This window comes from Petromyzon marinus, chromosome 14 (assembly GCF_048934315.1).
Source record: "Petromyzon marinus isolate PM22_M1 ecotype Great Lakes invasive population chromosome 14, UKy_Petmar_22M1.pri1.0, whole genome shotgun sequence".
Classification (NCBI taxonomy): Eukaryota; Metazoa; Chordata; class Hyperoartia; order Petromyzontiformes; family Petromyzontidae; genus Petromyzon; species Petromyzon marinus.
Window position 1 is genome coordinate 14,100,403 of NC_133680.1, and position 12,183 is coordinate 14,112,585.

Sequence of the window (12,183 nt, forward strand, 5' to 3'; positions counted from 1 at the left end):
TCATGGTAGGACTATCCACTATGCAACACTTACCTTTGACTAAAGCACTGCTGAATAAACCACTCGCACTAAAATTGCACATGTTATCACGTTTTAAATTATTCTAATTATTTGTGCAATGAAACGACAATGTTTGAAGTGGGCTCACTTTGTTTACCGTAATACTTTCAGTGGCTGTAGGGGTGTGCGAAAGTTTCAGCTGAGGCTATGGATTGCACAATGGGAAGAGCCTTAACAAGCGTCTACCCAGAATCATAATTGTCCCATAGGCCGCTGCAATTGGCTGAGCACTATACAGTCGCGACCATGAGCAATGGCTTTGTTGCCAGGAGGCAATGGCGTTACCGTAGTGCCGATATTGTGTGCGCAGTGCGCAAGCTACCAGTGCTAAAACTGTACAGGGGCAACTACCGGTCCAGTAGCTGTAATATGATGAGGTCGAATGCTGGTAAGCCTTACAGTACGCTTACTTACGGTACTTATCTACCAGTTTTGTGTTACTTATTTATTGGATATGTACTTTTGTTACTTATTTACTGTTTTAAGTTCACTCATTTCCGGTTAGTTTGTTTTCTTTGTGCACGTTATGATTTTAATGTTAACAATTGATAGTGGAATGTATTACAAATGTAAACTTTGTATTAATATGATTGAATTAAGCTGCTGTAACGACGTTAAAGATATTAATGCATGCGGGGTATATGGAGGTGTGGGTTATCTGAAATTTGTTTTACACAAAACGCTATTTTTGCGGGGTATATGCGTATGCGGGTTATTTGCGTATGCGGGCTATATGCAGGAAAATACGCACTATATGTGAGAAGCAAATGCGCAATGAACCAAAATATTGCGTGTTTGGGTATGAAACCTTTAGGGGGAGGTTTGATCCACCACCCAGCCCCCGCGGGGGCGGCAATCGTGTGTCGCGGATTTATGAGAATCAGAATATTTATTTATACTGGAGGAATAATAGATCACGATGTTTCGATCACAACACTTCAGATGTTTTGTCTTGCTGTGGTTGTCCCACCTGATGACGATTGCTGGTGTTGCGATCGAAACGTCGTGATCTATTATTTTTCTACCTACGTGACTTTACCGAAATAACTAAAAGAGTATGGATTCCTGCAGTCAAGAAAGCTTCAAATAAAGATTATACTGGAGGAATCCGATGAGCTATGAAGCTATTTTTCGCAAATGTTCTTTAGGGGCGAGTCAGAACGTTACATTTAAAAGGAGGGGAGAGGAAAAGGGAAGAAAGGGAGGGGGTGGGGGAGATAATATAATCCAACAAAATCGATAAATAAAATAACAAACACGATGTCTCGGTCTACCAACTTGTTTTCCCTTGGGAGCAACGATCATTATGCATTTGCGTGAATATGGTTGGGTCTGAAGTCCATCCCCCACCTTGAGCCTTGAAAACCTCGTTATTGTTAAACTGTATATTGATTGTCATTTATTTAGACATAACGTACATGTGCAATTAGAACGTTCAGCAGATGAATTTGGGGTTTTAATTTATAATTGTGCGGCACTGATTATTTCAGTTCGTAGATGATTAATATAACTTTGCAAGATGGTTTTTGGATTTACATTGACTGCATCTCCACACACTCGTGTTTCACCTTTGCAGCAGAAACAAGTGGTGAAGATGTGGCGCAGTCTCAAGTTTGTCAACGGTACCGGTGGCCGGCGCCTTCTCTCCCAGAAAACGCGGCACCAGCCCGTGTTGGCGATTCGCCGGGAAGATGTCAACGTGTGGGAGAGGCGAGCGCCTCTGGCTCCCAGTCACGTGGAATTGTTGACTGCCGCCGGCTATACAGTGTTGGTACAACCTTCTAACCGCCGGGCTATACATGCCAATGTGAGTTTACGTGATTTTCCTCTGTGAGTTTGAACGTGTGGAGTGTTGTCATCGAAGAGATGGAACATCGCCACTTACATCGTCACTCCAATACATTGCTTATTGTTATGCCCGGTAAATATGTTTTTGTGTCCATGTGTCCTAGGCCCCATCATATACGCTTTTACACTGTTCGTTGCGAAACTCGCCACACAGCTCACAAATAAGCGTGCCCAGATCTGTGTAGCTGTAGTGCAAGATTCGAAATGATTTTTTTTAGATTTCGATTTAAAGCTTTCGTGACTGCAAGGATTCATCTTCTTTGGTTCTTTCAGTAAAGTCACGTAGAATGTCATGAGAAATTAATTGTTTTATTTTATTATTTTATTCTCATTCTACGTGACTTTACCGAAAAGACCAAAGAAGATTTTTTGTTTAGGTTTTAATTGAAAAATAAGCTGAGCTCAATAGACATTACCAAGAATAAACTTATTAACGAATGAACAAATGTTAGTGTCCCTGCATACTACTACAATGAGTGTCCTTGAATTAGATTAAATGAGTACCACTTTGTGAGGAAGGAAAAGGAGTGGTTGTCCCTTTGTCGCGTGATAACAGGTCCCTGCAGGGTGGGCTGGTAGGAACATTGGAATTTTGCGCAATTTTATTTTTACACCCCAACAGCACGAGATTTCACTTCGTTAAAGTATTGAAAGGGGACGGACGGACGGACACATTAATCTATTGCAGGCTGGTACACTCAGTTTACAACTTCGTTCCTACCAGTATAATTTTTGGTGGGTGTTCTCAGCAGTGACGTCTATAAATATAACTTTGGTGTGGTGCCAAACCAGCTCTCTAAACTGCTGTCATATTTTGAGGTGGTCAGGTGGCTCAGAGGTCAGAATTCTGAGCTGGTAGCACTGAGTTCCTGGGTTCGAATCCAGGCAGCCAAGCAATGTTTTAAGTACCCTGAGAGTACCCTGTAATCTGAGAACTCATGGCTCGGCATAAGAATTTGGGGAGCAAAAATTCCGGTGAGAGATCGAATCATCTCTCTGGGATCGATAAAATTGGTAACATTTTATGGGAAGTCAACAGTGCGAGTCACACCCCTGCAATAGAAATGTCAACGACTGGCTCATGGATTTAAATAGTAGATGCAAACTGCCCCAGTTTGTCTTTTTCCCTTAATTGCAGCTTGTTGCGTTTGAATCCTCACCCGTTGCTCTTTTTATTTCACGGTCAGCCCCAGTGCATCTCTCTCCGTCTCTCATAGACGGCTCTTTAAAAATGTTCCCGTACTGCTTCTGGTTCTGCTTGAGTTTCGCTAAGGTTTACAATAGGTGAAACCCTTCCCCCAATGTTGACCTAAAAACATTTATCTTATTTTGAAAGTCCTCAAATTTGTTTTCAGTGTTAACTTCCATCTCTAATTTTTTTTACTTCGCAGCTTCTCTCTTCTTTTTCGAACATATGCTCTGGACTCTTGTGTATTTAAACAATCAAAGTCCCAGTCTTACAATTTGATGACAACCATGACATTTTTTATGAAGTTTTCTGTTGTAACTGGACATTAACATGCGTAAAAAGAACAAGTTTTTGTGTGCAGATGGGGAGTCTCGCAATCGTCGGTCATTGTTACTGTCTCCAAATCTCTCTGTCCCTCCAGGATTATGTGAAGGCTGGGGCCATTCTGCAGGAGGACATCTCGGACGCGACCTTGATCCTGGGAGTAAAGAGGCCCCCGGATGGCAAGCTGATCCCTCACAAGACCTACGCTTTCTTCTCCCACACAATCAAGGCGCAGGAGGCCAACATGGGACTGCTGGAGGAGGTGGTTGCAAAGGTGAGAAACGATCAATTCACAAATGGAGGAAAAGGTGCAGGCCTGAAATATCTTGCACATGCATCTGCTGCCAGAAGGGCCTCCAGCTCTATAGACCACTTCTAGAGGGTATTTTGCCGACATTTTCACGCTGGCCAGATGTCTTGGAAGAAGTAAGGTGTACCCACACTTCACCCCACCACATGCCTTGGCTGTACCTATTGAACATATTGGCAGTCCACTGGCATAATAAAACAAATCACATTTTGGCAATAATTATTTTCCTGCGATTTGCAACCCTGGTCAGAAAATCTTGCAGGGTGCGTCAAAATCGTTTCTCGTGATGTAGAAGCAGTCGAAAGACAAATGTTATAAGTGGCAACTTCTGATATGTTATAAGTGGCAACTTCTGATGGAGAGTCTGCAGCTCACTCAAGGGCAACAGCGACATCGTCGGACTATTTTATGAGGACCGGTCTGTTGTTATGCTGCAACGATGTACCGCCAATGTGTCCATTTACACTGCTGGGTTAATACAGGCGGTGGGGGTGGGGGCTTGTCCCCCCCCCCTTGTTTCAACTGCCACCACGGGAGATCGAACCGGCGACCTCTGAATGGCAAGTCCGGTGTGCCCACTGTTCGTTACACCAGGGCAGAACCTCGAAAAGGGGCTTAGCACAAAATTGGGGAGGTTGAATTCTATCTTAAATTTCTAAACACTTGCTCTTGGCGCACATCTGTTTTCCTGTGGTGAACACCGACAGAGTATTGGGAAGTGATGTCTGTGAGACACATACCAGGTAGGAGTGATACAAATTAGGGAAGTTTCGAGCGATGTGCCCACCACCATATCTTCTAGCGATGTACCCATGTTGTATATTTTAGGGCTTGAAAAATAATAAAAATAATAAAAAATAAAATGGATATAAAAAATCAATAATCGTACGAAAATATGCTAATTTATGTAAGTATGCTAATTTATGCTAATTATGTTTGGCATCATTGTCTAGGGGTGTATTACCAATCGTGATAATACAATGATTCTCGCTTTCACTTTTAACGATTATGTTTTCAGTGTATTTTATGGCAGATCTCAGAATTCAGATCTCACCGTAGGATAGAGTTCTTGTAATTAAGATTATTAAGCATGAACTTAGGAAGGAATCACTCTGTCTTCTGTGTTTAGCAATTTTAATACCTAAAAACACTCGAATATGCGAACACTTTATGCTCGGAATTGTCAACACAGTACTCCTGGAGATGTCCTATTCATTGATCCGCACAATTAACCCTCAATGGTTACGTTTGTTAAAGCTGAGCAAAGTAACAAACTTCTCAGAGTAGCAAGACAATACACGGCGAAAGAAAAAGTCCTTTAAAAAAATGACAATATTCATACGAACAGTGATAAAGAAACATGTGCCCAAGCCAAAAGTTGTTATCAATTCATTGGTAAGATTATGGAATGAACGAAATGTCCTGGAACAATAGTGTGCGGCAATGTGCCTGTTTGCCTAACATGCTTATCAATTGGCTAATGGGCTTCAATGAATTCGCGGGAAAGATTATGTGATCAAAAGAAATGTCTCAACACAATAGTATTCCTGTGAGTGTGTTGATTCGTAACATAGATACTTACAAATGGTTAGTGTCAATGATTTCATTGGTAAGGTTATGCAATTAACGAAAATGAATGACTAAAAATACTTCTAAACGACTGTATTCATGCAACTCAATGGACAGCAATGCCTGTAACGATCAGCTAATATTTAACGCACCACCTTGGAATGGCCACCCTTTTGAAACACAAATATAACTTTTGGAGCAATCTTATTAGTCTCGATATGCGCGTTATGTGCATGTGGGTGTGTTATACACACTATCTTGGCTGCTCCGACAGGTTTTGTCCACCGCTGGGGTGATTGTTGAGTCGGATCGATGCTTACGCCGCCGGCGGTGCACGTGCTGGCAGGATGATGATGAGTCTGTCTGCATCGATGTGTGTGTCGAACACCCAGCGCCTTTGCCAGCGCCGACATTCTTTCTCGGTTGCGCTGGTCACGCTCTCTCCACTGCTCCATGCTCTCTCCCTTGCAGCAGGCGTGGTTGATCGTTGTAGACTCGACCTTTACAGGAGTGCGCTGGGCTTCCGAGTCCGCACGCTCGTGGTTAGTCGTTAGCCGCTGCTGCTGCTGGTCCTGTGCGATGCTCGCTTGGTTGATGCTTGGCTTTCCGCCGTTTCTCCAGGTTGATTGCTTGTCGCTGCTCGTCACTCGTTCTCTCTTGCTGCAGCTGCTGGTGGGAGCTGGCACTCGATGTAGAGAAACTTTTAGTAGTACTTCGTTTCTCAGTGCCAAACTCACACTCGGCGACACATCGCTCCTCTGCAAGCCTCATCATCCATGGTCGATTGCGGGGCCCACCCTCGGAGCTTGCCGCAGCAAGACTGTTGTGCGTGGTTTTTGCTCGTCGTTATATTCGAAAATCTCACACCTCGGCTCGTCTCCTCACAAAGGATTGAAATTCCTTTGATTTCCTCTCAGTCTGTGGGAACAGCTGGTTGTCCTGTGTACGTGTGTGTGTGTCTGTTCTCATTTATTGAAGTAATATGTTAAGTCACATCAAGGCCTGGTTCCTGTCCCCTTCCTCCAGCCATCGCGCCATCTGTGGAAACAGATGCTTTTTTTGCCCCTAAGTGTGTTTTACTAGTTTTTAAACTTTTAGCAATAATTAATCTGGAAGGAGGGGAGGCTTCCTTTTAGCCCTTTTTTGTGTCCGTTTGGAATTTTCTGCAGAATCTCATTAGCCCCCCTGCACCGAGTTTTATTTATAATTAAATTTTTGACTACTTCCTCCAGTTGCCCCTGTGTGGCGAGGCAGCGGGGTGTGAGGGGTGAGACCCCCCCTCTGTGCCCCCGCGCTACATCCTGATTAAACTTTAAAAAAAATAGGCAGAATCACTCCTAACATAAATGGTTGGAAAAGGGCATACATACAACACCCACAACCATCTCTTCTAGCGATGTGCCCACCACCATCTCTTTTAGCGATGTGCCCACCATCGTCTCTTATAACGATGTGCCCACCACCATCTCTTTTAGCTATGTGCCCACCACCATCTCTTCAAGCGATGTGCCCACCACCATCTCTTTTAGCTATGTGCCCACCACCATCTCTTCAAGCGATGTGCCCACCACCATCTCTTATAACGATGTGCCCACCATCGACTCTTCTAGTGATGTGCCCACCATCGTCTCTTATAACGATGTGCCCACCATCATCTCTTGTCGCGATGTGCCCACCACCATCTCTTTTAGCTATGTGCCCACCACCATCTCTTCTAGCGGTGTGCCCACCATCATCTCTTATAACGATGTGCCCACCATCGTCTCTTCTAGTGATGTGCCCACCACCATTTCTTGTCTCGGTGTGGCCACCACCATCTCTTCTCGCGACGTGCCCTACTCAGACCATAATATAATGACGTGGTTTCACTTTGCAGGGCATCCGCTTGATTGATTACGAGAAGATGGTGGACACCAAAGGAGTGCGTGTTGTGGCCTTTGGCAAGTGGGCTGGATTCACAGGTAACGCCCATTGCGGAGATTTTTTTATGCACACCCGTCTCATTTACCTTGAGGACTTCACGAAACGGATTTCAGTATTTTCATGCTCAGCGTGTCTCGACAGGGTGAACGTGATATTAAAAAATAATAATAATAATTGTATCTGCATATTTTCTTTATCGGATTGGATTGGGGGACTTGGAATGACTGCAGATCTACAGTAAATCATCAGATCGTGGCCCAAATCAGATTGAGTTGCTGCAAGGAATTTTAATTAATATTGGAGCATAAAGAATGTAATGTTTGTTTGGGAAGACGATATTTAATTTGAAAATTTTATTTTTACCCTTTCTGGCAATAAAACAGGTGTTAAGATGTTCAAACACCAAATAGATACATTTTGCAAGGAATCAAGACTGTATTAACTGCACGTACTTGTGGTGAACATGCAAATAAACATGCTCTGAAAATAAATGCATTGTCTTGAAATTGTCTGGCCTACACCAGAGACAGCCTTCTTTATGGCCTAGTCTCGCCAGTATCAGAGCAGAGAACACCAAAAGGCGAACATTTAGAAGACAATGCACGTATCAGATAATTTATATCACGGGTTGAGTAGTTATATCATGGGATACTATGTCATTAGGGTGATTTGAAATTTACCCTGTGGTTTTCTATATTGTGGAGCTGCCTATGCTGTCTTGCTTTTATGATCAAAGGTACATTCCAACTTCACAAAAATTATAATGTCAAAATCTGTCCCGTGTGCGTGCCACCTGGGCATGGGACAACTGGGTATGTGGCACCAGCACGCTGTCATGCCTAAACCCCTTCCACCAGCCTCCCCACCCGCAACTCTGCTCCACCACCACGCCTTCCCCCCGCTCATAACCCACAGAATTCCCCAAAACTGGTTCTCTTCTTTTTATATCACTCTCCAATTACCTGCCCCCCCCTTGTTCTTCCCCACCTGGCACCACTCTATTAAATAGCGACATATCTCCATGCAGCGGCTGTCCCATCGCCGTTCAGCAGTTGTGCACTCGAGATTGCCTTCCTTTAGTCTGCACACACTTCTATTTTCCTAGCGCCCCAACTCTCTTAATATTTTTTTTCGCCTGCCTATTATCCCAATTACTCATACTCCAGAATGGTCTATTGTGACCCACCCCTACTGGACATCTATGAAAAATAGCTTCATAGCTAATCGGATTCCTCCAGGATAAATAAAGAATCTGATTCAATGTTTAAGTTTAAGTAGTAATGTGATGGTGCTTTGAGTGGCAGATTTGTGCCAAAAAGCCATAACGTGTGTAAGCAGAAATAAAATTGACTTGACTTGTTGTTTGTGCACCAGGCATGATCAACATCCTGCATGGCCTGGGCCTGCGCCTGCTTGCTCTGGGACACCACACGCCCTTCATCGTGAGAATTTTGTACACGCACACACTGCTCAGTGCTCTGGGTACAGAAGTGGGGTTTTGAATATTGGCATGCACATGTGGTCATGGAACAGATCAGCACCAGTGCTTTCACACGTCGATCCTGGATGGAGCAGTTCAAATATATGCACAACCTGAGGATCATGGTGCCAGGCATCAACCTGAGGATCAGGTTGTAGGAAGAGCGGGTTGATTTAATCTATAAGCAAATGGTGCCAGGCATCAATAAAACGAAATAATTATTGCTGAGGTCAAGAAGGACATTCTTGGGAATTTGTTTCTGAATTATAAATGAGTAGGTACAACTTTTTTAAAAATATAGATTCCACTATTAACTTGTAATAAATAGAACTGTACTTTATTGTGATTGAGCTCACTAAGTTTAGAATCAATGAAACGCATTATTTGGTGATACTGCTGTGTTCGTAGTGGTGCACAAGCAACCAAAGACTCAACACATTTGTCCTTACTTAAAACATATATAACATGCAACGTTTCTATCAATGACCCTTCTTCATAGCACTTAAACGGAAATGCAGGTTTTCTTGCATCGAGAATCGCACAGTATTGATGCGGAGCGATCGTACTTATGTGCGGGGGGAATGCATGTTGTTTTAGCGCAAGCCCCTGCGTTGATGTCGATCTCGTGTGTCGCCTTGTGTCTGAGACAGCACATTGGCATGGCGCACAACTACAGGAACAGCAACCAGGCCATCCAGGCAGTGCGCGACGCCGGCTACGAGATCGCGCTGGGGCTCATGCCCAAATCCATCGGCCCCATCACGTTCGTGTTCACCGGCACCGGCAACGTCTCTCGGGTGCGACGCACATCCCAGCATCTCGTTCCTCTTTGTTTCAAGTGACTTTGATGGGTGGTGACATATTTATATATTTATATATACAGTTGATTATCGATTAATTATTCGGCGTGCAATTATCCGGCTTACAACATTATCTGGCGGTCCCGGGCCGATCTGGCGAAATCGGCAAAACCGCTCCAAAGGCTGTAACCAGTCCGGCGATCGACACCACGTGCGTGACAAAAAAAGTAACTATGATTGATTTCGGTGTACAATATTATATTTGCAGTACATTTTACACACTACATACAACAACTTAAACAATGAAAATAATGCACTATATACATTTTTCATGAATATTAACTACAGTAATAAAAACAGAAAATATATACAACGCGATCCGACGAAAAGTGCGTGTAATTCGGCGATCGTCAAACACATGTTGTTGAAATTAGCGTAATATGAACTAGGAACATCACCCACGGCAGAGTTTTTGAGATTGGAGTGGTAAGTACGGTACAGTGAATCATGAAAAGAAAACACGAGACAACACCTAAACACATAATGGTATGCAAAAATGTGCAAAATTAAGCAATTTTAAATAATGATCGTGATTATCTAGAGTTTTTGAAAATCCGGCGCCACATTCCCCCTGAAGCGACCGGGTAATCGATGATCTACTGTATACGTAATAGTAATAATAATGTCAACTTGTAGCGCGTGAGCACTATATTCAGTCACTCGATGAGTGAGTGCCTCAGAGGCACGAGGAACCACAGACCAGCAGCCGCCATGCGGTGAGCCAGCGCCACCACCTGGCCAAGCTCCACCGTCCTCTATATATTAAGATCTGTTCAGTTCATTAATGTATGTTTTATGTGTGGGAGGAAACCGGAGCGCCCAGAAAAACCCACGCGTGTGAGGAGGCAACACTATCTCATATAGAAGGGATGGATGATAGTCCACATTTTGCTGAACCACATTCTCCTGGAAGGAAATTTCACAACTTTTTGTGTGATCTCTCAAACCTTCAGTTTCTTTTCAGTTTATTTTGGTATAGCACTGTGAGCCATTCGGCTCTTGAATCGGGTGCAACCACAACAAACAAAAATACGAACAAGAAAACATCTTAAAGTGACTGACTGTGCAAACAGAAAATCCATGAAAAAAACAGCAAAATATTCCTGAAAAAAAGCACCGTACACGAACGCTGTGCAAAAAATCCCAGTGGGATGCAAGTCAAACAACCACAACAACCACAAGAAAACTTAGATTAAGGCCATCAGTCTAACTCCGTACTACAACAAAACAAACATGTCCAAACCAAAAAAACTTTTCTAAATCACCAAAAAATAAAGCCATAATTGCAACGTAACAGTGATCACAGGGACTGTGACCGAATTTTTACAATAAACTACATAAATAACATGTAACACCAAATCCTAGAGTCATAGCTGGCTGCATGAGTTACTCCACAACAACAGAAGCATCAGTCGGAGTATCAAATTTTTAAATGCACCTTTGAGATCAGCACGCTAAATCAAAATACAGATAATACTTTGCAGCGTCATCCGGAGCGAAAACATTTTATTTTACGCCAATGAATAGTAGTGGCAGCTAGGGGTGTACAACTCCTCTAGAGCAGTTTTGAGAGAAGATCTCATTGGTAGCAATTCAAGTTGCAGTTTATTGGCAATAGCATTCCAGACCCTGGGGGCATCAATAGCAAAGGCCCTTCCTCCAGTTTTGTACGGCACTAGGGAATGTGAAGCTTGTAAATGAGCGAAGACCTGAGGTCAAATTTGTTCTTTGAAACAGAGAGGAGATCCAGCAGTTAGTCTGCGGATTTTTTTGTAAGTACATCGTGAATAAATAAGATCTGGTGTACAAGCCGTCGAACATTAAGATATGTTAAGTTTGACCCAATGTAGAGATCACAGTGGTGAGTCCTATATGGGCAGTTCAATGCAAATCTTAAGGCCGAGTGATAGATGTAATCAAGCTTCTTCAGTACAGTACTTGGGGATGATTTATACACGATATCACAGTAATCAATTAGAGGCAGTATGGTAGCTTTTATCAATTCCAAACGGAACATAGGGGGGAAGCAGTGCTTGTGTCGATACAGAAAACCAATTTTTATTTTTGTCTTTTTACCAATATAATAAATGTGATCTTCAAAATTCAGTTTTTAATTGAGGATGACCCCAAGATACTTATAGATCTTGACTTGCTCTATTTGATCATTATTTAAGGTATGTAATTGGGGAAAAATAATTTCCTGCTTTAGTCCTGGTGAGAAGCATAGCACCTTGGTTTTGGAGGTATTCACGACTAGTTTAAGAGCAACTAGCTGATGTTGTAGTTTGTTGAAATCACCCTGGAGCTTAGCAATCACGTCATCCGGAGAGCGGCCAGCAGTAATCAGTATCGTGTCATCTGCAAAAAGATTTACCCTGGAATGATCCAGGTTAGTGCCCAAGTCATTGACATAAAGAGAGAACAAGAGGGGGCCGAGGATGGAACCCTGTGGAACCCCTTTTGTTATCTTAACACTGTTTGACCTCCAACCATCTGTGAATACAGTTTGGGTCCGAGAAAAGAGGTATTTTTTTAAACCATTTTACTGTGTTTTTGGAAAAACCGAGGCAACTTAGTTTACTAAGCAGGGTGTTGTGGTCTACTGTATCAAAGCTTTGGA

General features: G+C 43.0%; 1 protein-coding gene across 3 annotated transcripts in view; it reads left to right on the forward strand.

Annotated features, from left to right (window-relative positions):
- Positions 1 to 12,183, forward strand: part of AASS (aminoadipate-semialdehyde synthase) — a 57,496-nt gene that overhangs the window by 5,054 nt on the left and 40,259 nt on the right. For all 3 annotated transcript variants that reach the window (XM_032954008.2, XM_032954010.2, XM_032954009.2), the window contains 5 exons: positions 1,637 to 1,867; positions 3,519 to 3,695; positions 7,177 to 7,261; positions 8,598 to 8,665; positions 9,354 to 9,500. In XM_032954008.2, the coding sequence (XP_032809899.1) occupies positions 1,655 to 1,867; positions 3,519 to 3,695; positions 7,177 to 7,261; positions 8,598 to 8,665; positions 9,354 to 9,500 (690 nt within the window). In that variant the 5' untranslated portion in view covers positions 1,637 to 1,654. The remainder of the gene's footprint in view (positions 1 to 1,636; positions 1,868 to 3,518; positions 3,696 to 7,176; positions 7,262 to 8,597; positions 8,666 to 9,353; positions 9,501 to 12,183) is intronic.